General features: G+C 54.4%; 10 protein-coding genes across 10 annotated transcripts; 7 read left to right on the top strand and 3 right to left on the bottom strand.

Annotated features, from left to right (window-relative positions):
• Positions 1-65: 65 nt before the first annotated feature.
• Positions 66-1,573, bottom strand: G647_00699 (uncharacterized protein; the record flags this gene model as incomplete). The annotated part of the gene is made up of 2 exons (XM_008724102.1): positions 66-698; positions 755-1,573. The coding sequence occupies 2 exons, from the start codon at positions 1,571-1,573 to the stop codon at positions 66-68; spliced, it is 1,452 nt and encodes a 483-aa protein (XP_008722324.1).
• A 1,016-nt stretch (positions 1,574-2,589) lies between these two features.
• G647_00698 (uncharacterized protein) lies at positions 2,590-4,483 on the top strand (the record flags this gene model as incomplete). The annotated part of the gene is made up of 3 exons (XM_008724101.1): positions 2,590-2,791; positions 2,853-2,923; positions 3,032-4,483. 3 exons carry the CDS (start codon positions 2,590-2,592, stop codon positions 4,481-4,483), a joined length of 1,725 nt encoding a protein of 574 aa, XP_008722323.1.
• Positions 4,484-5,245: 762 nt separating this feature from the next.
• Positions 5,246-7,525, top strand: G647_00697 (uncharacterized protein; the record flags this gene model as incomplete). Its single annotated transcript, XM_008724100.1, has 9 exons — positions 5,246-5,431; positions 5,481-5,528; positions 5,589-5,628; positions 5,684-5,788; positions 5,842-6,020; positions 6,074-6,454; positions 6,510-6,618; positions 6,673-6,778; positions 6,832-7,525. The coding sequence occupies 9 exons, from the start codon at positions 5,246-5,248 to the stop codon at positions 7,523-7,525; spliced, it is 1,848 nt and encodes a 615-aa protein (XP_008722322.1).
• Positions 7,526-8,087: 562 nt separating this feature from the next.
• G647_00696 (uncharacterized protein) lies at positions 8,088-8,378 on the top strand (the record flags this gene model as incomplete). Its single annotated transcript, XM_008724099.1, has 1 exon — positions 8,088-8,378. The coding sequence occupies one exon, from the start codon at positions 8,088-8,090 to the stop codon at positions 8,376-8,378; it is 291 nt and encodes a 96-aa protein (XP_008722321.1).
• Positions 8,379-9,512: 1,134 nt separating this feature from the next.
• Positions 9,513-12,353, top strand: G647_00695 (uncharacterized protein; the record flags this gene model as incomplete). The annotated part of the gene is made up of 1 exon (XM_008724098.1): positions 9,513-12,353. The coding sequence occupies one exon, from the start codon at positions 9,513-9,515 to the stop codon at positions 12,351-12,353; it is 2,841 nt and encodes a 946-aa protein (XP_008722320.1).
• Positions 12,354-13,017: 664 nt separating this feature from the next.
• On the bottom strand, positions 13,018-14,344 carry G647_00694 (uncharacterized protein; the record flags this gene model as incomplete). Its single annotated transcript, XM_008724097.1, has 3 exons — positions 13,018-13,200; positions 13,240-14,226; positions 14,288-14,344. 3 exons carry the CDS (start codon positions 14,342-14,344, stop codon positions 13,018-13,020), a joined length of 1,227 nt encoding a protein of 408 aa, XP_008722319.1.
• A 690-nt stretch (positions 14,345-15,034) lies between these two features.
• Positions 15,035-16,073, bottom strand: G647_00693 (uncharacterized protein; the record flags this gene model as incomplete). Its single annotated transcript, XM_008724096.1, has 3 exons — positions 15,035-15,612; positions 15,665-15,742; positions 15,797-16,073. 3 exons carry the CDS (start codon positions 16,071-16,073, stop codon positions 15,035-15,037), a joined length of 933 nt encoding a protein of 310 aa, XP_008722318.1.
• Positions 16,074-20,844: 4,771 nt separating this feature from the next.
• G647_00692 (uncharacterized protein) lies at positions 20,845-21,909 on the top strand (the record flags this gene model as incomplete). The annotated part of the gene is made up of 1 exon (XM_008724095.1): positions 20,845-21,909. One exon carries the CDS (start codon positions 20,845-20,847, stop codon positions 21,907-21,909), a length of 1,065 nt encoding a protein of 354 aa, XP_008722317.1.
• Positions 21,910-23,551: 1,642 nt separating this feature from the next.
• G647_00691 (uncharacterized protein) lies at positions 23,552-25,807 on the top strand (the record flags this gene model as incomplete). Its single annotated transcript, XM_008724094.1, has 1 exon — positions 23,552-25,807. The coding sequence occupies one exon, from the start codon at positions 23,552-23,554 to the stop codon at positions 25,805-25,807; it is 2,256 nt and encodes a 751-aa protein (XP_008722316.1).
• A 595-nt stretch (positions 25,808-26,402) lies between these two features.
• On the top strand, positions 26,403-27,776 carry G647_00690 (uncharacterized protein; the record flags this gene model as incomplete). Its single annotated transcript, XM_008724093.1, has 1 exon — positions 26,403-27,776. The coding sequence occupies one exon, from the start codon at positions 26,403-26,405 to the stop codon at positions 27,774-27,776; it is 1,374 nt and encodes a 457-aa protein (XP_008722315.1).
• Positions 27,777-27,808: the final 32 nt, after the last annotated feature.

Genomic DNA, 27,808 nt, shown 5'->3' with positions numbered 1-27,808 from the left:
AGTCTAATAATGCATTGCCAAATACACCAGATCCGCCCAGAAACTGTCGGATGGGATCACTGAAATCAGAGCTCGTCCTTTGTCATTGCATACCGTTGAGAGCCACTGGTCAAACTGCGCAATCTGAACATGCGAACACCATGGCGAGGGGCGGTCGCACGCAGAACATCGTGCTTTGGGCCAATGCTGCCAACTCGCTTCCCCAGTAGTCGCGGATCGGCCTTGGCCAGGCCTTCCTTGTACGGCGTCTGAGTTGAGTTGTACCACGAGGTCTTGTCCTGATGCTTTCCTGCCAGAATTTGCTCTGCCGTGTGGTGTTGCATGCGATCCGCCCACAAGTCATATACGTCGAATTCATCCCTGCTTTGAGGTGCCGAACCCTCGGGGCCTTCGTGTATGAATATATCGTTGAGCGTAGTCGTCATCTCAAGGTCCTCGTCGGCTGCGTTCAGGAAAATGACTAACTGGTCGTGACGCCAAAGCGGACCGCTCCAAATTTGTGTTTCTCCTTGCCCGTACTTGTCTTTCTTGACTTGTTGGTCACGGGAGATTTGAGCGACGGATCGGCCGAGAGGATCTTGATTGACGGCAATCACAGCCGGATTGTTAAGGAGAGTGAGGGTCTTCGCAGACAGTCTGCGAATGTCGGTTCCGATGAGCAGAGGGGACTTCAAGGCGGCCCACATGGAGAAGTGTGCCTATGAACATTGTTGTTAGGGATATGACCAAGACGAAGTTGATCGGTTGGTCCTACCTTGTACTCCTCATCATTCATTCCGCCCTGCCCTACCTCAAGCATGTCCAAGTCGTTCCATCCGCCGAACTGTCCACGGTCGACGTAAGGGGCGACTTTGTTGATAATGTTCATCACCGAGCAATGCGTGCCCGGTGCAACACAATGGGGGTCGCGGGGATCATCGCATGCACACAAAGCATCTGGTCGGTTGAAGTGATCATAGATATCGCCAGAGACCCGCCAGGAGTTGGCGATGGACATACCCCAGGTGTGTACATAGTCCTCCCCCCAAGAGCACAGTGAGTACAGAATAGGGCGACCCGTCGCGTTAAGGGCCTTTGCCATGGTGTTGTAACGATTGAAGGAGATCTCGGGATAACCGAAGCGGCCCAGGTGATAGCAATTGTCGTACTTCAGATAGTCGACATCCCATGCAGCCCAAATCTCGGCGTCCTCCTCTTCATGGTCGAGTGAGCCTTCATATCTGGCACAGGTCAACTCGCCGGCACTGGAGTACATGCCAAAAAGGAAGCCCATGTCATGAAGTTCGTCAGCGATCCATTTCATGCCTCTGGGAAACTTGGTTGGATCCGGTCGTAAGTACCCGTCATCATTGCGGCCGTCGGACCAGCAGTCGTCGAGGACGACATAGTTGTATCCCACGTCTTTCAGGCCGCTTGAGAGGAGGACTCGGGAAGTGTCGAGCAAGAGATCCTGCGAGACGTCACAGCCTAGTGAGTTCCAGTTGTTCCACCCCATCTGAGGAGTTTGGGCGAGTCCATTGTTGACGGCGGTCACACCTTTGCTTAAAAGGGCTTGAAAAGGCAGTAGCAACATTGTAGGTATGGCAAAGAACGTGGGAATAGGGACAGGAGATACTGCTGGTCGTGACTGGAGCAGTCGCGACGCAGATATATCTCGAGGACACGAGGGAGCCTGGAAATTAATACACTTCTGCAGAACGTGCGGGTTACAGAGACGTGGATACACGGACTGACCCCTCAAATGCGGCTTTCATCGTCCTCGAAGCTGTGTTGCCTTAGCTGCCATAGAACGGGGCGTAGCACTCAAGCGGTGGAGTCATAGCGCATCACGAGCTACCACAGTAGGTGGGCGGAAAATCACCCTTGGCGAAGCTGCGAAGCATACTGCGATCCAGTGGCCAAAGACATGTCGGCATATCCATTGCTGGTACGGGACCAGTGCCGTGCATGGAAAGGCACACTGCGCAGAGCGACAGAGAGGCCGCCAGAAGCACGAGAGAATCGCAGATGCAGGTCCACGTCGTGCAGGAGACCCGCTTTTCAATTCCGCCACTAAAAAGTGCGGGAGCCAATCGGGGAAATTTAAACCCGCCTAACCTTCCGCACTTCCCATCTCGTCAGTTTCGCCTCATCCGAGACTCATGCAGCTGTGAAGCCAGCTTCGGTCAACGTCTTTCTTTCTGTCTCCCGCATCACACCACGGAGTTGGCTCTTCATTAAGCTTGTAAACGTCACAACTCGTAAGACGTACCTGCAAGAAGGGATTCGATCCACAGTAGAATCGGCTTAGGGCCAACCCCTGAATCCTGCCGCAAACCCTACCAGCTTCAGTTGAGATGTGGTGCATATTGTGATGGAGAGTAAGTAGGCGGTGCTTTGGACCGATCTGGCACGTGCTCGAGTCTCACAAGATATGCAGAAGATGATTCGAGTCCAAGCACCCCGTCACGGACCAGCTTAGATGAAGACCATCCCGGCGATCGTCCACTCCTGGCAGATTCGCTTGCTGCCGCCGACGATGTCGAAGCACGTGACCTCCATCAGCATGGACAGAGCTCATTTCGCGATGAGTGGGACCACGATGAGCGCATGAGCCAGGACATTGATGGCCTTGGTCAACCTGCCTCTGCTCGATCCCGGTTCGAACATAAGTTGACAGTTCGCGAGGCTATCAAAGCGTACCCGATGGCCATCTTCTGGTCCTTGGCGGTGAGCATGTGTGTCATTATGGAGGGCTTCGACAGCATTCTGGTGCCTAATTTCTATGCCTTCCCTACATTCCAGCGAAAGTGTATGTCATCCAACCATAGACTTTGGCCTTTCTGGTGCGCTGATGTGCTGATGTGCAACAGATGGTGAATTTGTCGGGGTTACAGACCAGACAAAGTCTGGATATCAGCTCAGCGCTACCTGGATGGCCATTGTGAGTGCGACTCCAATTTGAGACCTAGCCAACAGATCGAGAAAGGCGAACTCGGTCACTAGGCCCATTTGCCTATGTTGCTCGCAGCGCTGACTTGTCTTACTTCAGATTGGGACTGCCTCTGGCATCGGCGCGGTGCTAGGTACTATCCTCAATGGCCACCTCGTCGACCGTTTTGGGCAGAAGCGAGTCCTTGTCGGAGCGTTGTGCACGCTCTCGGGCCTGATATTCATGACCTTTTTCGCTCCCAACATTCAAGTTCTGGCCTTCGGACAGTTTCTTTGTGGATTTCCATGGGGTATCTTCGCCACAGTCGCTCCTTCGTACTCGTCCGAGGTCCTGCCCCTGGTCCTTCGCTCGTATCTTTCCAGTTTCACGAATATGGCTTTTATCATTGGCCAGATTATATGTGCCATTGTCATTCGAGTATTCTTGGAAAGGGATGATGAATGGGGATACCGCATCCCATTCGGGTTCCAGTGGATTTGGCCATCTTTTCTGATTCCGCTGCTCTGTTTCGCCCCGGAATCGCCATGGCATCTCGTGCGCCAGGGTCGGCTGAATGAGGCGGAGGCCTCCCTCCGTCGGTTGCAGTCATCGACCGCGAGAGGCATTGATGTGAAAGACACCTTGACCGATATCGTCCACACCAACAATCTTGAAAAAGAGCTCCAGGTCGGTACATCGTACTGGGATTGCTTCCGTGGGTTCGAACTCCGCCGCACAGAAATCGCCTGTCTGGTTTTCGCAGGCCAAAACTTTTCAGGCTTGTCGTTTGCTTATAACGCCACTTACTTCTACGAACAAGTCGGCCTGTCTGCTGAGACGACATATACTCTTAGTCTCTTGGGCACCAGCCTAGCACTGCTTGCAACACTTGCAAACTGGTTTCTTCTCATGCCTTATTATGGCCGCCGGACCATCTACACGGTGTCTATGTTGGTCATGGCTTCAATCCTCTACCTCATTGGGACATTGACCCTGTGGACTGATCACTTCTTTGTTGCGATGACGCAAGCTTTGCTCACTATCGTCTGGACTATCACCTTTCAACTCTCTGTCGGCCAACTCGGATGGTCTATTCCAGCCGAAGTGGGGAGTACTCGCCTACGCACAAAGACAATATGTCTCGCTCGCAACGCCTACTACCTGGTTGGCTTCATCGGTGGCGCCGTTCAGCCATATATGCTGAACCCCGAGAGTCTTAACTGGAGAGGATACACTGGGTTTTTCTGGGGCACGACCGCAATCATGACCTTCGTGTGGGCGTGGTACAGGTTGCCGGAGACCAAAGGGAGGACGTACGAGGAGCTGGACTTGTTGTTTGCCAAGGGCATTGATGCGCGGAAGTTTGAGACTACCGATGTCCATGCTTTGAATGAAAACGAGATGAGGCCTTTTACACAAGGGGCGTCAATACGCACGGCTTCCACGGGCAGGCGAAGTCCGGAGTGGGATATTGTGGATGAAAACGAGCCGCTGAGGAGCAGTGGTGAGATTGAGCGGACTGAGAGTGGTCTATCCCGCTTTCAAAATCATCGAGACAAGCTTGGGCGGTAAATGAGAAAGAGGAATGTTCGTAAGCTATGCGCAGCATTCCTGTCATTTTTCTCCTGTGTGGATACGAGCACAGTCCTGGAAACCAAAAGACCATTCGACACGACCTCATCGATTGCCGACCCAAGACGGAGAATCAACCAGGGCAGTGTCCCAATCGGGCCGAAAGGGTCCTACCACAGGCTGGCTCGCTTGAATCAACAGCCACTTCTGGTTCACACAGTATCTTCCCCGCACTCAGTTGCATTGCCTGAAGCGACGAAGCTCCCGCCACTGGCTCCGCTTGTCTGGGGATTGCTCGAAGGCCGTCGAGGTCTTCTTGACGGAGATCCCCATCCCCAGTTCGTGGTGACCGCTATTCCAACATCTGGCCTGAGAACGCCCCGCATGGCCACAATCCAGCTCCCCCATGATCTGGCTCATTGCGGGAGATTCTCCGCGAGCGGCAGCGAATGACAGTAACCCAATCCCGCCGCTATCAGCGCCACTGCGGCATTGTAACGTCTTTTCTAGACGTTTGGTTGCTTTACCCAACAGCTGCTGGGTCGTTTCGGTCGTGTCTGGAGGCATTCTTCGTGATCAACATGGATTTCCTCAACTTCATAGATCCTTTAGAGCGGTCTCTTAATCGAAAGGGTCTTCCACGATACACGCGAGCGACAACCATAAGTACCAGCATGCCCCAGAACGAAGGAGCCGTATTCAACCTGATAAGACGCCTTCAAGAATCTATCAACAACCATATCTCAGGATCAACTCGTCCAGATGGCACAGACGATGGTTACCGAGAAAGCCCATGATACCATCGTTCACTCGGAAGATCCCAACGGCAACTTCGACCGCTCATGGAGAGAGGAGCACTGGGGCGACAAGCAATTGAGTGTTGCGGCCCGCGATGTTACCAGAGATGAGAAGGACATGACCATCAGAGAAGCTCTCAAGGTCTACAAGGTATGAGCATACACGACGAGATATGCTTAACTGTACTGACATCCCGCAGAAAGCCATTATGTGGTGCTTGATCATCTCGACTTGTGTGATTATGGAGGTACCAAGACCAATGCAGTATTCTACGCGTCTTACTTGTTCATACTGACCTAATCCCTAGGGGTTCGACACGAATCTTCTGGGCAACTTCTACGCATACCGTGCGTAGCAACCATTCTCATCCCCAAGCTTGCGGTGCTGACTTGGTGTCTTTAGCATCGTTCCAACGGAAGTATGGCCACTTTGTCGGTGTCTCGAAGCAAACCCCAACAGGTTATTCCCTTACCGCTGCCTGGCAAACCGGTCTCGGTCAAGGCTCGGGTAGGTTCGCCTGACGATATCTCTCCAGCTTATCATCGCTAACTGTGCCGCAGGTTGCGGTTCAATTTTGGGCACGATCATCAATGGCTGGTTGGTACAAGCATTTGGACCTCGCAAGGTTCTGCTATGCACGCTTTGTGTCATGACTTGCTTCCTCTTTATCGTGTTTTTTGCACCCAGCAAGGAAGTTCTCTTGGTCGGCCAGATCCTGTTGGGTTTCGAATGGGGAATTGTAGGTCACCACTGCCGCCGCGGGCTCAGCACTTTTGCTAATCAGGAACATAGTTCGCCACCACAGCTCCAGCATACGCCTCGGAAGTCCTTCCCTTGCAACTCCGTGTGTATTTCACCTCGTACACCAATATGTGCTTTATCCTAGGCCAATTCATCTCGGCGGGCCTGCTACGTGGCCTTGTTCATCGAGTCGACCAGTGGGGGTACCGTATTCCCTTCGCTGTGCAATGGGTCTGGCCCGCTTTTCTCATCCCGCTGATCTTCTTTGCCCCTGAGTCGCCCTATCATCTTGTCCGGCACAACAAGCTCGAGGAAGCAGAGAGGTCGATCCGAAGATTACAGGCTCCTGGACCGGGGCTGGATCCCAAGAGAACGCTAGCCCAAATCGTCTATACCAACAACTTGGAGGAGCAACTCAGCGTGGGCACGACAGTAAGTCGCCATGGTCACTAAGGGAGTTCCTCGTGGAGGCTAACTAATCATGCAGTATTGGGATTGCTTCAAGGGGTTCGAGAGACGGCGGACTGAGATTGCATGTGTGGTGTTTGGCGGCCAGCTCGTGTGCGGTCTCTGCTTTGCATATGCTTCGACATACTGTACGTCCCTAATCTTCAGACCGCACAGCCTGCAAAATGTCTAACAAGATACAGTCTTCCAGCAAGTCGGCTTGAGCACAGACGCGGCTTATTCCTTGGGCTGGGGTGCCAACGGGTTGGCATTCCTGGCGTGCTTGGCCAATTGGTTCCTTCTCATGCCGTAAGTACATGTCAATCCAGCCCCATATCAGGGATGCTCACCGTATCGCCTAGATACTTTGGTCGCCGCACAGTCTATCTTTGGGGCATGTTCTTCATGGCCACTGAGCTTTGCATCATTGGCATCCTCAACCCATGGACCGACCGCCCATCTGTCGCGTGGACTCAAGCCGTCCTCACGCTCGTCTGGACAGCTACATTTCAACTCAGTGCTGGCCAGCTCGGCTGGGCCTTGCCCGCCGAAATAGGGTCCACTCGCCTGCGACAAAAGACTGTCTGCCTCGCTCGGAATGTCTCCAACATCAGCGGCACGATTGGCGGAACTCTGGAGAACTACTTTATGAACCCGCAAGCATGGAATCTGCAAGGCTATACGGGATTTGTCTGGGGCGGCTGCGCCTGGCTGGTCTTCATCTGGGCCTACTTCCGATTGCCTGAGACCAAGGACCGCACCTTCCACGAACTCGACATCCTCTTCGCAAAGAACGTCCCCGCCAGGCAATTCAAGACGACTCAGATCGACGCATTCGACGAGCATGAGCAGAACCAACTCGCGGTCCGGTACTCAGTGAGCGCGCAGGCACCCGGACGTCCATCGTTCATCCCGTCGGTGACCAACGTGTTGGCCAGCCATGGACATGCCGAAGACACCCTTGCCCAACGACGGGGAAGCATCGTCAGTGCACAGAGTGGCTCCCGCAGACCGAGTATCGCCCCTGCTGTTACCGAGTACTTGAAGACGCACTGAGGAAGGGAAGAGGCCCGCAAACCGTGTCGAGAGTCGTGGCTGGCAGACTGGGAGAAGATTGTATCTGTGCCGCAATGAAGTGTCTGATCCTTTCAGCTGGTTATGTGGTGGCGTTAATGTCAATCTGCACTCTTGGATTTACTTGATCTAATCGCGTGAAGGTCCCCCGTGAGTGTGTCACATACCACAACCCCCGGTGCCCCGCCGTCTGCGTCGCGCCAAGGGATGGGAAATATGCTCTCAGCTCAACCTGGATTCGACGCAGGCTGATGGTGCCCTGTGCTCAACCCCGGCTCGTCCTGACTCGCGCGAGCCGCGTACAGAGGACAGCAGTGCAAGAAACAAAGCAAGACGGAAACCTCTTTCTTCATCTTGCATTCCACTTACTCTCAAAATCTTACATGATCATCAGGCACGACAGCGAATGGTATCCGCTCCCCGTCTTCGAGTTTCGCCCCCGCAGCCGCCCGAGGCGCACAAGGGTGGTGTGAAGGGATCCATCAGCGACACCACATCCAAGCCCGGCAAGGCAGGACGCCCAGTTCTACTCTCGTTCGATGAGATGCCAGAATGGTACCGACGTGAATCGAACCAGTGGATTCTCCATGGCTATCGGCCCATCTCGGCTCGGCTCGCGCTTCGTTCTACAGTTGGTCTTATATCCACAACGAGTCGGTCAACATCTATTCCCACCTCATCCCGGCCGTTTTCTTCCTACTCGGCGAGTGGTATATCCAGCGGTACCTTACCAGTAGATACTCCGGGGTCACTGGCGCTGATTTCGTTGCTTTCTCCATCTTCATGTTGGCGGCCGTTACGTGCCTGTCTTTGTCGGCGACGTACCACACCTTGATGAACCACTCCCAACACATGGAACACTTCTGCCTGCGACTGGATATGCTGGGTGTAGTGATCTTTATACTGGGCGACCTTGTCTTGGGCATATATATGGTTTTCTGGTGTGAGCCTTTACCACGCAGTATCTTCTGGGCTATGGTTAGTTAATCTCCATGTGCACAGTTTTGTTTTTCCCTCATCTTAGACCTGGTACTTAAGTCTAACACTCTTTAATTAAGATTGGAGTTTTCGGGACGTTGACTATCTTCATGACGATGCATCCCAAGTTCCAGGGCTCAAAGTATCGCCTCTTCCGAGCGTTGATGTTCGTGGCGACTGGCTTGTGCGGTGTTGCGCCCTTGGATCTATGGACTCAGTGTGTTCGGCATGTCGCAGATGATGAGAAAAGCGTTTCCCTATACTATGGCAAAAGCAGGCTGCCTCCTATCCGGGACTTGGTTTTATGCAGTAAGTCTCCTATTTTCGTACACAAAAGAGCAATTGACCCTAACACGTGTGGTTCTAAGACCAGGTTTCCCGAAAGTCGATACCCTGGCAAATTCGACCTCTGGGGCTCCCATTCGATCTTTCACATCCTGGTGGTATGCGCCGCGGTGGTCCAGTTGATGGGGTATCTGGATGCCTTCGACTATGCTCACGCAAATCTTACTTGCTCGTCTCGTTGAGCACAAGAAACAACACGAGACGTCCGAGTCCCTTGACGAGCATTGTTCTGAAAATGAAAACGACGTGCATATAAGTAGAAAGTGTTGTAAATCGCTCTGCGTGCGGTGAGTCTACAGTCTAAGTAGATTCACTTGAGGGGAGTGGTAATAGTATAATACCGCCTAAGGGTGAGGGTTCGCGGTGACTTACAGCGGCGTATTCGTGAAGCAATACTCCCATATCTGCGGTGAGCACGCACCGTCGGTGGTGATCCATAAGTGAGCGGCGAGCAGATTTGACTCTTGCTCGAGGCGCCAAGCTTGCGGAGAAGGACGTGACACGAGACACGAGACGCAAGTCTGAGCAAACCAAGAGATCAAGAGACCAAGAGCCCTGCCCTGCGCTTCACCACTTTTTCTCCGTTCTCCATCTTGATCACTTTTCCTCCAAAGCACTCGATCGTGGCATCTGATGCCCGAGATATATGTTAGCACGGGGGCCCAAGTCGGTCTACGTCTGTCTGCGATGTCAGAGAAATTTACTCGGTGACAACCTCAACCACCCTGCTCGCGTGCTTCGGCGATGGCAGAGTGCAGCTCCAAGCCGAGCGGCACTCGACGACATCGACTACGGCGATGACAGCAATAGCACCTCCGTCCATCAGCCTCAAGATGAAAGCCTGTCCCGACCCCGGCCCCGTGGCAAACGACAGTTTTGGCGAAAGTGGAAGCCGGATCCCACAGCTCAACTGGGCGTCAACTCCCTAGGCAAACCTGCCGAAGTCATCCTGCTTCCTTCAAGGGACCGCAAGATAACCCAAGTACCCAAGGGGGACCGAACGGAACGAGCTGGAACCACACTACAGGAGTCGCTCGATTCGGAAAATGTCCCGCTGAGCGGTGCAAAGTTGGCAGAAAATATCGAGCAGATACGCCTTCTGGTGGGAAAGATGCGCGGGCAATTGGAAAAGCACGAGTGGAAGACATTGAAACGGAATCTGAAGACCGGGTTCCAGACTTCACAGTTGAAGAAGTACATCCGTCTGCGGAAAGGCGACCATGGTCCTCCTCCAGAGCTGCGCAGGAACCAGAACAAGGACGACATCATCAGATACTTGGCCGAGGAAATCTGGGGCTTCATCACTCCTGCGCGCGACGAGATTCCGACGCTGCCGGACAAGACCGGGAAAAAGGTCAAATTCTCCTTCAATCTAGACGGGCAGGCCAAGTTGGAACACCTTCTGACGCATCCAACCCAGCCGTTGAAGAGCATTGCAGAGGAACACGATGTGCAGATTGACGTGTACCCTTCTCAATCCCGGATCAGGACAACGGGATACAAGCACGATGCGAATCGAGCGCTACAGAAGCTTGTTCGTTACGCGAAGGACCTCGCCTTGGTCGTCATCCCACTGCAAGGACCTTTGGGACTGGTATATCGCAATCGCACTGGGGAGGACTATGCCGATGCCTACCTCAAGTCTCTTCGGCGGAAGTACCAAGGACTGACTATCGCGCGGGACAAGGAACACATCACACTGATTCACCTGAACAACCCCCGTGCAGCCGACCAAGCCCGCCGCGAGATCTTGCTCTCCGCTCCACTGAAGGACGATACGCAGCAGCCAATTGTCTGGCCAGACGTGGATGAGCTGACCACCAGCCTCCAGCCTGTTCCTGCTCCCCCCGAACTTTCCGTGATGTTGCATCAATACCAGTGGCTGAGATTGGTCTCATCTGGTGTCAGTCCGCAGACTGTCGGGAAACCCCCCTTCCGCCGCATCTTGAAAGGCTTGCGAGACGCATTCGACCCTATCGTCGCACTTGGCAAAGCAGGGAACAGACAAGAGCTCTATTGTGATCTCAGTGCGAAGTTTGGTCAAGCGTTAGTCCAGGAAGTCCCACTGCCCGTTGATGTCGAAAACAAAGTAGCAGTTGGGGACGAAGGAGATTTGGAAGCGGAGGATGAACCAAAGCAGGCAGGTCTCCGTGGAGAAAAGTCATCTGAAGCGGGTTGTGCAGAAGCGAGTGACCCCCGCGACTTTCGGATAAAGAAGTCAACTCTGGGAACTGCCGGACCTCCCACTGAGGCGCCTTCACAAGTCCAAGCCGTGGCAGGGGATGCCGGAAAGGCGGAAGCATTAGCGCCTTCAACACCATCAGAATCTCACGAAAGAAGGCTTTTTGTCGGTGGAGCTCCATTCTTGGCACAACATCTTGCCAGAATGGACCCATGGCCTGAGCAGTCGTCCGGGGATATAGAGGCCAGCGCTCGCGCCATACTGCGGCTAGAGGTCTCCCCAGTCTCGACGGCTGGTTTGATTGAGTCTCCTCGATTCGAAATCTTCGTGACTGCTGGTGAAGAAGCTGATGGGAAGAGATCTCTCCTCAGCATCGCCAGGATATCTGCCATCCATCAAGAGGATTACTTCACTGTATCGTGTCCGCGGAACGACGTCGATGTCGCCTTTACACTGCAGCTCAAGCAGGACCTTGCTTATCCCGGGTCCGTCGATACCCCCGTTTCCCAATCGTTGATGAACGCATTCCGCAGCTATATTGGCCACGCCCAGTCGACCGGCTCCTCCGACTGGGTCTTTCTGCCCTTTGTCACCCTCCCGATCCATCACACACTGATGAACACGCACGAGCACGTCCAGCACGCTACGGCTAAAAATTGCAAACCAGCCCGACAAAAGCGGAGGAGGTCCGCACAGGCCGATGTTAAGCTCGAGTATCTTCTTCGCACGGTAGATGTCGTCGACGTTGACTCGAGGACACTCTCGCTTCGGTCACCCAGCGCGCCTGCCAGGATGAAGGAGACGGAAAACCCAACGAGAACGCAATCTCTTTCGAGTGTGGCACACTTCTGCCTCGACCATATCACCTACACCGGCGCAGACGCCACTAGACAAGAACTCCGTCTGGCCCAAAGTCCAGTCCTCCACCCACCAACGCTGTCGGCACCACAACCACATCTCCCTTCGTTCGTAGGCGCCGCACTAGGCCTGGCTGGGCGGTTGAGTGACAATCCCCTGAGACCCCGGTATCCCGGCAGGCAAGAGCTTGAGTTTGAGCCGCTACAGGACGACATGGAGGTTCAAGGGGAAAGGAAAGACACCGAGTCAGCCACAAACCCGCACTCCGAAGACAAGGCGAAGCCGAAGAAACGAAAGGCAGTAAAGAAAGGTCAACAGTCGAAGCCGAAGCCAAACCCAAACCCAAACCCAAACCCAAAGTCGAAGTCGAAGCCAAAGTCGAGGATGAATATCAAGCTGGCCGAGAACAACAAGCCCAAGACCAAGACCAAGGTTTCAGCGGACTGAGTCTCTTTCTACCTTCTACCTGTACTGTATAAAAACTACTGGACATGTTCTGATCATGTACCTATGTACCTATGGACCTATGGACCTACGGACTCTGTACTGTGCATGTGTCCCGTTTTCACCTCTGTACGTTTACGACGAAGATAGAAATGTCGTTCCTATCGCGATCTCTGTACTTCCGTATATTTGTAAATATGTATAGACGCTCGAATCTATATGACACACACACACACACACACACACACACACACACATATATATATATATGTATATAACATACCTAGGTACATGTAGATGTATGTTTAGACGTATATATATGTATGGTGGCATGGATCCACCGAGTGGACTTACTTCCTTGAACGGGTCATTGTCCTCTATACAGAGTAGACTCCTGAGTATCCCCATCTGGGATCTCCCACCTCCCGTCTCCCTTCTCGGTCTCCATCTCAAATGTCACATGTCACATGTCACATTTCCACTTTCATGAATGGACTTTGGTCCTGGTTCTGGTGCCTGCTCTGTATACTCGTACCTTGTCCGGTCTTCGCTTCCTTAGTCTACATACGTTATCCTGGTTCCGGATTCTTTCCCGGCCCTGCCCTGCCTCGCCATTGCCCACCTCGCCTCAATCATCTCATCTACTCTTCAAACAAGGCAATGATGCTCACCGCACTCTAACGCTCCAACTCCTCAGATCATCACGTAGCTCGAATTCCGTATATTCCTTCTGCTCGGCCTGGCTGCGCCGCCTGTTCCCATGCTCCGCTTGACTCTGCTGGACCTGCTGGTCGATACTGGACCGGCCACTCACCGCACCCATTACGCCGCTGCCTGCCGGCCCAGGCGTCTGTATGGACAAGTTCAAGTTCGGCGTCACCGAGGGAACAGGCGAGTCTCTGCTCGTGCCGCGTCGATGGCCCTGAGGTTGCGGACTTGCACCCGGCGCCGCCATCTGCGGAGTCAGGAAGGTCTGCGGCGCGAGGAGACTCGGACGTGGCGTGCTTGATGGGTGGTGGCGCTGTGGAGGGTTCGTGTGACCGTGCCGGTGCCGTTCGTCGCTCGAACTACTGTTCCTGCTCTCCTCTCGGCGGCCTAGTCTTGCTGGGTTGGGATGATGCGAGCTCGAGGATTTCTTGGGCGACGATGGCGGGCGCCCGCCGTCCCCTCCTGCGAAAAGGTTTTCAATCAGTTTGTCCGGCGCGAGCTCGCCGGCCTGGCATGCCCATGTCGCCGCCAGGGTCCGGCGATAGATGTCCTGGGCTTCGGCCAGCTCGCGCGTCTTGGATGTGATACTGGGGATGTCCTCGCCGTTGGCGCCGCCTCCCCCACCCAGCACCCCCGCCTCCGTGGTCAGCACGCCCGCGATCCCGCCAACCACCATGGCGGATTTGAGTGGCGGGGCGATAAAGTTCATGTCCCCCTCGGTCTGGCGCATGAGGATGCCAATCTTCAGCGTGCTATTGATTTTGCTGTCTTGCAGGAGGTAACGCCGCGTGATGCTGCCTTCCTCCTCACCTTCATCTTGCGGATCGCGATCCGGACCTAGGTCTGGCAGTCGTGTGTATTCTGCAAGGTTCAGCTTGACGTTGCCGAGGTGGACTCGGCCTCCACGCCCGCCGTCGTGGAACTCCTGCAGCACTTCAAAGTGGATGTCGCACTCTTGGAGGTTGCCGTTCTTGTCGATCGTCAGCCGCACGGGCAGCGTCTTGACGTACTCCCATGTTGCCTTGTGTTCGGAGATCGGGGCCGAGGGCGTGCGGCCGCGGTGGTCGGCGGTGGTGGAGGAGGACAGATGCCAACGCACGGTGGCCGTGCCAGCTACGAGTGGGATGTTGGTGAGGTCGATGATGCGGAGCGTGAGATCGAATTTGGGCTACATTGCCACCGCTCGTCAGTATGCGTAGGGAGGTAGCACAGCTCAGCTCAGCTCATACCTTTCTGTTCTTGGGCACTGCGAAAGCGAGGTTGATCAGTGCATGTTTTCGCAGCATGGTGGTGGCCGTAGACGAAAACACATTTCCGGATTCCAGGGCCGTCGCAGAGACAAGAAACGACAACAGATGGACTTACCGAAAGCTTGCATATTGGCGGCACACGGAAGCGCACGATGGGCTTTTGTTCGCAAGATAGACACTCACCCACAGACACAGACACGGACACGGACACGTTCACATGAATTCCAGCATTGGCCAAACGACCGTCACTCCGTTCCTTCCATTCCCGGCTGCTCGGGTCTTCCTCTGGCTCGGATGGCTGCTATGACGGCGCACGGGGCAGATGCAGGACCGCATACGCTGCTAAGCTCCAGACGCGAAGACGAGAGTGGTGAGGGTAGGTGTGCTTGCAATAGGAAACAGGAAAGATTGTGAGTGGGAGGGGCGAGCGCAGATCCGCTTGCTCCGGCGGCGGAACGCACCCAGAACGACGTGATGTTTATTATTAGTCAGCAACGGGCACTCTTTCAACTGGCGACCGCTGTTGGCAACGATGCCTACAAATTGGCACCCGCTGTTGGCAACGATTGACGTCGACGTCGACGTCGGTCTAAATGAGATTGTGACCCCTCGATTATGCCTGTTCGGCTTCTAATGTCTAACCCACCGCAAGCGCCCCTGCAAGAAATCTATCGCCCCTCCTCAAGTAATGTACACGTCGAATGATAACCCTGGTTTGCACCCCATCTAGAACTTGTGCACCTCTTCCTTGCTGTATCCCAGTTCACCAAGGATTCCACCAAGGCTACCCTGTGTCCAACCGAAGCCGCCCTTGGCCCCAGCAACTGCCTCGATCATCGGGGGAGGACCGCTGACGAGGACCTTCACGTTTCGTTCATTCAACTTGTGAGGCATCACCTGGCTCAATATCGCTTTCGTGATATAGCCCTTTTGATAGGTGCCTTCGTTCTCTGGCGTGGTCTTGCTGACGACATACGTCCTGTTGAACCGATCGGGGAACTTCTGAGCAAGGTCGTCGAACTCCTTCTTCAAAAGGATGTCCTCTTCGGAGTTGTTGGCGTAGACCAGCGCGATTTTGGTCTTGTCTTCGGGATTATCCAGGATAGCTCGAGTGAGCTGGTAGATCGGAGTGATGCCAGAGCCGCCGGCGACGAATGTCATGGCCGAGTATTCATTGGGCTTGTAGTCGAATTCATGTAGTGGCTTGAACAACATCGAGTCACCCGGTTTCAGTGAGTGCATCTTGCCCGAGCCCTTGCCGTTAGGATATTTCTTGACCATGAACGTGACATAGCCGGGCTGGTCTAGAGTAGACTGTCAGTTCAGCCATTTGCGCTGTAGATACAGGGGACTTACCATTGGCGCTGACGGGCGTGTACGGTCTGAAGACTGGGATGAAGCCACCCTCGGGCGTATGTCTGGTCAGAAGAGATGCTGTGACCGAGTCAGAACAGGTATCTTCCACACTGAAGAAGCGTCTGTACGTACTGATTGGGGAAATACCGGTGATCGACTGATCATCGGGGAGAGCGAAAGTCAATCTCTTGACATTGTGGTTGACCATCTCGGCCTTTTCAAGCTTGAGCTCGGTGAAGCCTTTCCATGTCATCTTCTTCAGCGCCGCTTGAGCATCTGAAGGCGGTGACTCGGCATGAACTGTGTTGAACTGAAAAAAAGTTGTATTCCAGTAGTGACAGGCCGAGTACCCAGCAGTGGCGCCGACAGCGGCCACGCTGACCATTCTCAGTGGTCGAATGCCGGACATTTTGTTGGAAGAAAAGCCTAACGTCGATTGTGTCAAAGTCCAAGTCGTGATCTCGACTGACAAAGGACGGGAGAAACCAGTCTTTTGTTGATGGAGAAGCTGATCAGAGGCTGGTGGTGACTGGCGTAGCCCCTGAGTTCAACGTCCGTAATTCGGTGAAAAAAGACCTGGGCAACAATGCAATGCCGAACAAAGAAGCTGCAATAAGATGGGTTCAACAAGTCCCGCCGATAATTAAAGCTGGAATTGGTGAAGGGGAGAAGACCAGAGCAAGATGTCAAACGTCGTCGACGTGTTGATGAATGTCTCCAGAGAAAAAAACGACTCAGCACAAGTCGGCCCCCGGAGGTGGATCTGCCCGATGGCGAGAGCTGCGACTGCCAGATCGGGCCCAGGCACGGCCCTTGACTGGACGGGAAGCCGCACGTGCGGGTTGATAAGGCGCCGAAGGCGTGCAAAAAGGCCAGGTTAGCCGGATCTTTTGGGACAGCCCTATGAGAACTAAAAATATCCATCTGCTTGGCCAGCTTGGGGTCACTCCTAACGGCCAGCCACCACCGACGGAAAGTAGCGGGCAAGGCTGTCCAGAGTAGGGGTGATCGAGACACAACCGTGGGCATGATACAGCTTGCATCAACGATCCATGAGTAGCCCTCACACTAAGCGCGCGCTCTAGCGATGTCACGAAGTGTAATAAGTCTCGATCGGGTTTCATTGCCCTGCTGAGGAAGATCATCATCTGAGGAAGCGACTGGCTCGATTTTACTGCAAGTCCGTTTACACTTGAGCGCGACGCTGTTGCTGTTCATCTTCGATGCACGTCCAGGCAGGATTGTCCCCTGTTTCTCGACAAGGCTCAGTCCTGAGTGAATGCCAAGACAGCGTCTACATCTATAACGAATTTTGATGTTCGAGTCGGAAACAAGTCCAGCCGTTGTGCCAGCATAAGATGCGAGCCACCTCTCTCACTGAACCGCTACGCAGATGCAATATCGCACGTTCTGGCATTGCTTATCGATCGATCAGTGGCTGCATGTCGACTGATCAGGTCCAAAGGCTGCAACCTTCTGAATCATAGACAGAGATTGCCTGATGGTCGTGTAGCGTCGTGGTGTCGCAGCATCGACGCGGCCACCATCACCACAGCGCGCTGCCCTTTTGAGGCGACCCCGAGAGCAGACAAGCCGGCAGTATCTGGATGAAACCACGGCAGCCAAGGTTCCGACGTTGCACGTGGTGGCCTTCGCGTGCATGCTTGAGGACCTGACTTGTACAACAGAAGCAATGGGTTTCCCACACTCGTTGTGCAACGCACGAACCGGATACTTTGTCCTCAGACGGTCGAGCACCAGCTCCATGCGCCCAAGCGCGTTGGAAACTATTTCCCACTTGGTTTCGGACAGCATCACACGCGTTTCTCATCGCACGATCCCCGGGTGCAGAGGCCAGGTGCAGGTTGCAGCACTGTATCTCAATTGTTTTCGCTTGACTTCCGTCCCTATGCCGTGCGATGCTTAGTGGTTGGAGAGCTGGGTGGCGGCCCAATGTGCAGCCGGTAGCAAGTAGATGAATCTCGTACTGCGGCGTCAAGAATTTCGCCCTCCCCAGAGTATGTCAGAGCAGCGGCTTGAGACGGTGGCAGTGAGCGAGGAACGTTGGCCAGCTCAGATGACTGCCTCGAGTGCTCACCCTGTGAAGAAAACTGTGCTCGCGAAGCGGCTGCACTCAGTCCGATACGCGCATAAATCCGCCATGAGCATAATCCATGTGTGAGTGTCAAAAGGGGTGTCAGATCAGCTCATCTTCTCAGCCTGACCCAGACCATGGTCAAGTCTCTCAGCAAGGTAAACACGAGGCTCAGACATCCTTCGTGCAAGAACCCCTGCAATCGGTGGGCAGAACACTCTGGAAATGATAGCCGCTCGGATCTGTGCACGACAGGATGCATGGAAACATCGACTCAGGTGCAGTGGTCAGGCATTCGCGGCGGTTCCGCATGTTGCATGAGAGGAACCCTGATCCTAAGACAAGGACACGTACTGCGAACCTCAGTGTGAGTACTCGTACCTAGTGAGATGGGCGATCCACGAGAGTTTCACAAACCGAGGGAGCACTTGTAGTAATACGGAAGTACATTCTGTAAGCCACGCATACCAGGTACGGACACGAAGGTACTTTTGAAGACTCTTGCTTCATCGTCACCACCGAAAACGAATAGGCGAGCCACGTGACTGACGATCATCCGGCGCAACCGACGCAGGCCAAATGCCGGGGTGAGTCCAGGCCGATGTTTCCATGCACCGCCACGAGCCATGGCCACCGGTTTCCGTTTCCAGCCTCGCTCTTCCCGAAGAATGACCTCATCGTCTTCTGGTCTGGCAGAATTCTTTGTTTCCTCTACAAACATTACCATCTGAGGGTCGGGGATCGTCAATCTGAAACATGCACTTCTTGCCGCGAGATACAGCGTCGGCGGCTGCTGCAACGCGTCCGGGGTTTCTTCATGCCCTCCCAGCAGCCTGCCGAGCAGGTAGCGCACGGCAGGCACCGTCACATGATGCTGGGCGAAGGTCAAGTCAAAAATTGCCTTAGCCAATCAGACCCGGTAGCAGGGATGTTGCGATAAAGTGGCACGCCAACGTTCGTCGCCAGTCGCCAATCCGCTTGCAGAAGTGCCTTCTGACGAGGATCACCTCAGCTGCCTCCGCTAGCTAACTCGGGCGGATTTGCAGACGACCTCGTTCTTCGTCAACGACTGGTTGTGCGCAACCGGCCGTCAACCAGTCATCACGACACCCCCAACACAAGCCAGAATGATTTTGACCTTGCCTGAGGTTCTGAACACGAGTCCTCAGAGTCTTTGGCGACCGAGACCCTCGAGGATGGAGCGTTTTTGTGTCTGAAACTTCAGGACCCCGTGCCACTAACTCGGGTCTGCAAATCGTGTTGATGACTTTACAGACACTTCTGGTTCCTTGAGACAGCCGCCGCAACCGTTGGGGGTCTCTTGGAGTGATAAAGCTTTGGGGTTCGCGCATCTTTCTACGAATGCGCCAACAGGGCTCAAAGCAGAGGTCACTCCTTCTCCAGCCCCCGACAACGGATTATCAGGCTACGTGATGTCCCCGTTTCACGGAGTCAGGAGCAATCGGGGCTCTTTCCAAGCATGGTTCTACGAAGCATGATTGAACAGTGCTGAGATTGAAGGCGGCCTAGGTGGCCGTAAGTGATGGTCACGCCTCATCAGCCCGGTGTCCCGTGCATTTACGAAGCAATCCAGAGAAGACGTACTGGACCTCAGTTCCTCCAGGAGCGGAAATCGTCTCGAACCACGGCTTCCTCACGGAAACAGCCGTGTCAACGGACAGGCTTGCACGGGTTCTGAACCACTTGGAAGGGGAAATTGATTGTTTGCGGCTTGCTGATCCAGACGCCATCGAGAACCAGGAGGCTGGATTTGGCGGATATCGGTGGCAGCCGGGCGCAGTGCGGGTCCGGAATCAATCTCGCACACGTGTAATAATGATAGTGAATTTGACGAAGTTTTGATCAAAACTGATATTGGCAATCATCGCAAGTGCGCGTGAGTGAGCGAAGGTGATCTCGAGGAGGCCACCACTTACAGTGCCCGAAGGACCAGGCCGATAGACGGGCACGGCAGGGACGAGAAGAGCGCTGATCTTGCATATGCAGCTAAATCTCTTTTGTCGCTTTGTCCAGCTCGGAAGGTTCGCACACGGAGAGAGGGACAAGAAGGGGAAACAGGCTGAGCTGGACGATCCGAGAGCATGCTGTGCCGAGCAGCCAGTGGCACGGCCGCAACACGTAAGTGTTCAGCAGGAACTTGATCCAACGTGCAGTAGCGCAGCTGCAGGTCGCAGGTTGCAGGTCGTGCCAGAGAGAAATCGAGTTGGCAAGCAGACGTGCGTGTGATGGAGGAGGCGAAAAAAAGGCCTGGCGAGGGAAAACTCTGGGCGGGCAGGTGGCGGGGCTGCTGATGACGGGGACGGTTACGGTTACGGGCTGCACCTTCTTCGGAGTCGCCAGAAAATGTGTTTGGTCAGTCACGTCTTTCTCGCTCTTAGCGACTGCGCCTCTCGCTCTTGCCCGTCTTCGCCTTGCTCTCACTTTGGCCTCACTCTCGCCTCCCGCTTGATTGCTTCGATCCTCGCTCGCTCCATCCGGCACCCACGCATCCACGCATCAGGCCATCATGCTCAGGCAGCTTCTTTCAGCGTCCGGTGAGTTTGTGCTGACTCCCTGGTTCCCTGATTCCACCATCCGCGGCTTCCCTCTCCCACCCCATCCATGATCCGCTCATGCCATATCCACAATTCATACCCTCGTCTCCATCCAACTGCATAACGCTTGCTGCGCCTGACCGTCCAGGTCCCAACTTTAGCTCGTCTCTCTGTGGCCTATCAATACCACTCATGACTGTTCTTGCCTCGCTGGATATAAGGTACGGCTCTCTCCTCCTTCTATCTCTTTGCCCTTTTCGTCATCCCCGCCTTCCGCCCTCATCCCTTCTACCACCACCCTCACCACTTCGTCCCCGATCCCGCTCTACAAGGCGCGCACACTACTTCCCTCGTTGGGACCGCCGAAAACAGCCTCATCAACCCCAGCACTGGGATCGTTTCCCTCTCATCTCTTTACCTCGTCTTATAACGCTTCGCTTCTTGCTGGTCAGCCGCTCATATTGAATGTCTCTGTGAAACATTTACACCGTACCGAAGAAAGCCCCAACCGCATAAATCAATAACTCATAATGCCGACGATATTATTACCCGCCTCTGCTGCCGCCTTTGCGCCGCGATCGACTTGCAATGTGGTGCTCAATACCAAGGTCGAACCGTGGCTGACGGCGACCCTCAAGCGAATCAACAAGATCAAGCGACCACTCAACAGTGTACCCCAGCATACTCGATGTCTAACCGAGACTCTGTCTTCACCTAACGCGATCTGGACGTTATGCTCATTAATGGTGCCCAAAGCGCCCGAGTCAGAGCTGAGGAAGGACTCGAACCCCCTTGTGGAGGCACTGTTCAACTATCAGTTGATCCACGTCGAAGCCTACGTGGTCCACATCGACATGGTCTCGCAGAACGAGGTCGCTTTCAAGCTGACGACCGACACTATTGATTCGCTGGTCGAATATCACAAAGAAGTCTTCTCCATCGACACCAACGCCAACACATGGAGCTGGTCAGAGAAGGAACAACAGCTGAAGAAACTGCAGGAGGAGTTCGTACAGGCAGCCAACAAGTTCGTCTACCGGACAAGCGCCCTTGCCTTGGAGGGCATGGAAGAAGATGGTGCCGGTGAGCTGCTGTGTGGCCGAAGCGAAGAAGTTCGCCAGGCCATCATGGGTCTCTTCGTCCCTCTTCTACCTCCGCCTCCGAGGGTTGTCGACGTTATCCGGCCGACGCCGCTGCTCCCCAGTTCGACTGGCACGGAGCAATGGTGGCCGTCACATCAACTCCATGCTCTTCAGCCTGCCCCAGTCGAGGCATGGAAGATTGTCCCATCCAGCCCGAGCCCGGTCTCATCTTGTGACTCACATCACAATATCTGGTCGAGTGTGGGTATGAATGAGATTCAGCTTCCATCACCGACTCCGTCCTTCAGCCAACCTTACTCCTCAGCGGCATACAACACTTCGCAGTATTACAGCTCTCCCGCATACAGCGCTCCTACGACGGTATCGTCATTCGCCCCTCTACCCCTTCCAAGCATGTTGGCTCAGCAGCCGTGCAGTACATCTGCCAGCCTGAGTACCTTCGGTTGGGACCGTTATCAAGAGTACGCGATGCCGTATGCCACTGCGATGTAGGCCGACCGGGTTGCCGAGACTTCTCTTCCATCTACATCTTCAGCCTCTGGCCGTTGCCTGAGCAAGAGATGGGGACACGCAAGCGGGAATCAAAATCATGAGCATTTTCAGCATGGAGTTATTTGATCGATTTTAGCGACTTCAAGGATACCACTCTGCATTCGATACGGGCCACGGGACACGGATAATATGGGACAAGGTCTGATTTGCCAGCAAGCGTTGTGATTTTAGGAATAATCTCTTATGTTATTGTCTCTTGGGCAACACACCAGCAGCAGGACTGGCTGGGCGGAATACACAGATATCCCTGGGTGGATAAAGTCTCGCATTTGCGCCAGATGGGATGCCTCGCGGCAGGGATGCAAAGGTTAGAACATGCTGGGATCGAATTTTCGAGGCCGTGGTGAACGAGCAGTTGCCGCGCCTGTTGAAGCCAGCCTTCGACACCGCACAACTGCGTCACCTGTTCCGACCGCAGTCTGTTGTGTCCTGGTTGACATCAGACGTGGTCGTGAACAACGGCGGGGTGGTTTGGCGTCGCATCTGGTATGTGGCGGAAGCTGCCTTACTACACGACATCAGTTCCGAGGGGTCGAGGGTTGGAGACGCGGTCGTGTTCCGATGACACATCTGTGGTGTGTGCGGACATCTTTCATGGTCTGTGACCGTGACGGGCGACTCGAATCTACCCTCGAACCTTTTGGATCGGATTGAGTGTGGTTTATAGGGTCATCTCCTATATCTTCGGCCTGGAGTCGAAGAAGCCTCGGTCCACTGGCTGGACGGGAATCGGATGCTGGAAGTTGAGGCAATTTGCTCTCAATACATAAGATAATACCAAACAAAATAGGAATATCTTGTCTTACTCTCCATCCTGGTCTTCATTCCCACTCACTATCTCGATCCGGTCTTCTCATCGTCTCTGCCATCTCGCTGAAAACAGTAAGAACTTGTGATCGGGATCTGTCAACCTCGCCGCCAACCCTGGATGACTAGGCGCAGACCGGGCGCACGAGTCAGCCACATGTTGAAGGCGTGGCCGTGGAGGAAATTGCCAGACTGTGGAAAGTACAACCGGCAGCCACACAATGCCTGGCGAGACTGGCGAGCCGTCGCTTGCACAGTAACCTTGTTAGGCGCCGATGACGAATGGCTCTAATGGCTCTGGCGGGCTGGGCCTTTGGTCCCGCGTTGCCCCCACTAAGATGGGCTTGGGCTAGCTGGGCTAGTTGCCCAGTACTGGGTACTTCGTTTGCCGACGTCACCGTCATTGTCTCTTGTTAAACGGTGAATTGTACTCCGTAAGTCGGCCGCTTTTCAAAAACCGGGCATTGGTTGACGAATCCCACCCGCAAAGCAAGGTGCTCAGTCATCATAAACACTTCCTAATATCAGCCGCTGCATCATCTACCACAAGCTGCACAAGCTACTGCTTCTACTGGCAACGTCGGATCATATGTCTGTTGGAGCTCGCCGCCCTTTCCGCCCACCACCTGCTCAATCGCGGTGACAGCCAGCTATCCCCTCCTCCCGTCCTTCCCACCTAGGGCCATGTCTACCACCTGAACATTAGTCCTTGTGTACGTGCAGCAGGCGTCGGACCTTTCTGCCACCAGTTCAGCCTGCCAGAAGGCTCCTCATCATGCCCGACTTGAACCTCCACGACTGCCTCAAGGCGCTGGGACCCTGCAAGTTCTCCGACATCCCGCAGCAGCAGGAAGAGCTAGATCCTTTCCTAGCCGATCTCTTTTCTCAAGCCCAAGCCGTGGTCGAGTCGATACCTATACCTGACCCTGATCCTGCTCACCGAAATCGTTCACATACCACCGGCTCGATAGCGCCAACCAATGCCTCGGAGATGTTCGTGTCTTCGGCGCGGAGCCCTCCGCCGGCTCCAGAATATGCGGCGCTGCAGCAAGAATGGGGTAAGCCGATCAAGCTGGCCGCAAAAGACAATCCCTTGGGCATAGCTGTCTACAAGCTGGGCAGCAAGGACGGCAAAGGCGCCTGGTTTGCGCGGAGAAGTGTACACGAAGGCTTGGGCTTCAGCCGGTTCAAACGTGGCTTCGAGCGTGAATTCCCCACTTCTCTCGCTGTCCAGGGTAAACCCGGGGAGGGCAACATCAGGGGCATCGGTGCAGAGACGAGAGTCGAGGAGATCACCGTGCCAAACCGTGGAAAGGTCGAAGTATACCGCCTCAGTGCCCAATTCCCCGGCCCTACCACCCCCCGTGACTTTGTTACGTTATTGGTCACCTCATCCAAGGCGATGAAACACCATGGGGAAGCCGATCTCGTCCCACGGCATTACATGATCGTATCCAAGCCATGTGACCATCCGGAGACTCAACCACGGCCAGGCTTCATCCGTGGCCAGTACGAATCGGTAGAGTTTATTCGAGAGGTTCCTAGAAAGCTGAAGGCGACAATGTCGTCCACAGACTTGAGTCACATAGGTCACCATAGAACGCCGTCGCCCTCGCTCGAGAAAGACGTGCTGAAGCGCAATGCAGAGAAGCACGCGTCTGCAGAAGAACTCCACGGCCAGCATTTGAGGGTTGACACGCGCGGTTCTGGGCAGCGCGACCCGTCTCCGGGGAGCAGGAAGAGGAGTGTAACCGTGGATGCTCCCGCGAGCCCAATCATGCACTCCGATCCGGTCGAGCCTTTCGACCCCGAGGAAAACCCTGTCGAGTGGATCATGGTCACTCGCAGTGACCCCGGCGGCAGTGTGCCACGTTTCATGGTCGAGAGAGGCACTCCGGGAAGTATCTGTGGCGATGCTGTCAAATTCTTGGATTGGGCGTGTCAGAGGGATGACGAACAAGAAGCGCTCGAAAATGTGGACTCCCGACCCCACGCCCACCGGCGGGAAAGCTTTGCCAGCTGGGAAGCTAATGGCACACTAGCCGGCATCAGAGAACACGAGGAAGGTCTCGAGCCCGTCGAGCAATCACCACCTCATACTCCGAAAGCCTCCGCAAGCCAAGGTCCATCCATGGATAGTCACGATGCTGGCGGATCTGTAGCTCATGGGTCGTCATCCCCTTCGCAGTTCTTGAACCAAATGACAGAGACCATTGCTTCATACACCCCACAAGTCGTAGGCGACCGTCTACCGCATTTTGGACAAACGCAGGAAGCTCAAGTGCCCCAGGACATAACCAAGCAGGGGATGCAGCCTGGGAAAAACGTGGATGGTGGTGATGATGATGATGATGCGTCCTCCACTATCTCCACGGCTTCCTTTACCTCGGCTGACTCGCATATCACATCAGACGCAGCGTCACCTTCAGTCTCATCAAAGTCGCTAACAGATCAATCCGAAAGCCAGCTTTTGCAGCAGCATGACAAGGAAGTTGCAAAACTGGCCCAACGCCGGGCAGCCATGGACGCCAAATTCGCGAAGCAGCGGGAAAAGCTGGCTAGCCAGACCAACAAGGATAGCGAGAAAGAACAGAACGCACTGAAGAAGGCCGAGGAGAAGCACCAAAAGGAGCTGAAGAAACAGGAGGAGAGATATGAGAAAGAAATCGCCAAGCTGGAGCAGAAAAAGAAACGGGAAGCACAGAAATTGGAGGAGAAGCGACGAAAGCAGGCAGACAAGGACGAAAAGGCGCGCCTGACCCGAGAGCGGGACGAGGCCAGAGCCGAGCTGGATCACTTGAAACGGGAGCAAGACCTGTTGACTCGCCAGGTCGGCGAACTGCAGAAGGAGAATACCACACTGATGGCACGCATTGGGAAGCTCGAGGGTAGCAGCTCATCCGTTGACAGCCCAGGGAGTGGGAACAACCGATTCAGGGCCATGACTTTGGGACAGGAGACGCGAGGTAGGAGCTCGAGTCTTATGAATCGAAAGAAGGATAAAGAGGAGTCAGGCATTCAGCATTCATGATGCGGGAATGACTTTTGGGCGGTCCTCTTCACACGTGCCCGGATCCCTGGAGGTCAAACATTGGGTTCACCAGGTTTGGAGGGAAGACCTCGACGGCGGCGGTCAAGGTGCGAGGCTGGAGGATTGGAATTCGACATTCTGTTGTTGATGGAGGCTCAGCACCTTGCTCGGACAGCCATCAAAAATGATACAGCATATAATGCAAACATCATTAGTGCCGCTGTCATTTCTTTGCTCATTGTCGAGGTGGTGATGATCGCGTTGTCGCGGTCGCGTCTAGAAAATGACGTCACGCGACGAGGTTCTGTTCTGATTGTTTTCACAATCGAGTTGCCCGTTTACTGATTCATCGACCCAGCGATCCCATTCGAAAGGCGTGCTTCCTCTGAACTGCAGAGGCTCAAATTCCAATAACGCGGAATGCGAATGTGCATGATGAAGCGGACATTTCCGTGGTCAAGCTCGAGCTCGAGCTCTGTCTTGGAAAGATAGGTGAGAGAAGTCGAGTTACATATTCCAACAAACCTTCCTCCCCCTGCTCCCACAAATTCTTCCAGTTAACGTGCCCCATTATCTTTGCGAAAACGCTCACACGATGCCCTTGCCACATCCCAAGCCTATGCCATCCTACTGGCTCTCGTACGATTCCAACCTGCAAAACCATCGGACGACCGCGGCTCTTCCCCCGGAGGCAGATGTGGTAGTAATAGGCGCGGGCTACACTGGCGCGGCCACTGCATACTATATTCTGGAAAAATCCACTAGTAAGAGGCCGTCAGTTGTGATCCTGGAAGCACGAGGCATTTGCTCTGGGGCCACAGCGCGCAATGGAGGACACATCAAGCCCGATGTCTACTTCAACGCTGTTCTCAGTGAGAAGATGTTCGGGCCTCAGATGGCACAGCAGCTCACGAGATTCGAGATGCAGCAGGTCTTCGATGTCAAGAGATTGGTCGAAAAGGAGCAGATTGACTGTGACTTTGAGCTCACCAGGGCCATTGACGTGTTCCTCGATCCTCGAGTCGCAAAGGAGACAATTGCGGCTTTCGAAGAGATGAAGGCAAGAGGATATCGGTTTTCGGATGACCTCCACTTCATCCAAGATCCGAAGAAGGCTGAGCAAGTCTCCGGCGTCAAGGGCGCATTGGCGGCCTTCACGTTTACGGCCGGCACGGTATGGCCATATAAGCTGGTCTGTCATCTACTGCGTCGCTGTCTGGAGTGGGGCGCAAACTTGCAGGCAAATACTCCCGTCACTAAAATCTCGGAGACGGCAGATGACCGTGGCCGTTGGACGGTCACTACTCCTCGAGGTGCAGTCAGGGCGAAAAAGGTCGTTTTCGCTACAAACGCTTACCTCTCCACAATCCTGCCCGAATTCCAGGATAAGATAACACCAGCAAGGGGCGTTGCATGCAGGATCGCAGTAGCAGCGAATTCAAAGAAGCCGGCGCCACATCTCAACAACTCGTACAGCATCCGCTACGGTCCTCAAGAGTACGACTACCTCATCTCCCGGACAGACGGGAGCGTCGTGGTTGGAGGCGCGAAACAAGCGGTTCTCGTAGACGAGACATATTGGCACAACAACATCAACGATTCAGAGCTGATACCGGGTGCAGAGAAGTACTTTACTGGCTACATGCAGCGCATGTTCCATGGCTGGGAAGATTCAGGGGCAGAGATCACTGATATCTGGACTGGAGTCATGGGCTATTCTTCAGACCTCGTGCCTTGGGTTGGAGAGGTTCCAGGAAGGCCAGGTATTTTTGTGAACGCAGGCTTTACTGGTCATGGCATGCCCAGGATCCTCGGCTGCTCCGAGGCACTCGCGGCTGTTGTTCGAGGGGACGTGCAATCGTTGAAGGACACGTGCCTGCCTGCGCCTTACTGGATCACCGAGGAAAGACTCCGGGCAAAAAAGAGCATCACTCGTGAGTACATGGCCGGCTCGAGACCCTCACATTGAGTACGGTGGAGTGTGGTGCCAGAATGCGTTAG

This window comes from Cladophialophora carrionii (genome assembly GCF_000365165.1).
Source record: "Cladophialophora carrionii CBS 160.54 unplaced genomic scaffold supercont1.1, whole genome shotgun sequence".
NCBI lineage: Eukaryota > Fungi > Ascomycota > Eurotiomycetes > Chaetothyriales > Herpotrichiellaceae > Cladophialophora > Cladophialophora carrionii.
This window is presented reverse-complemented; position numbering and strand designations above follow the sequence as displayed.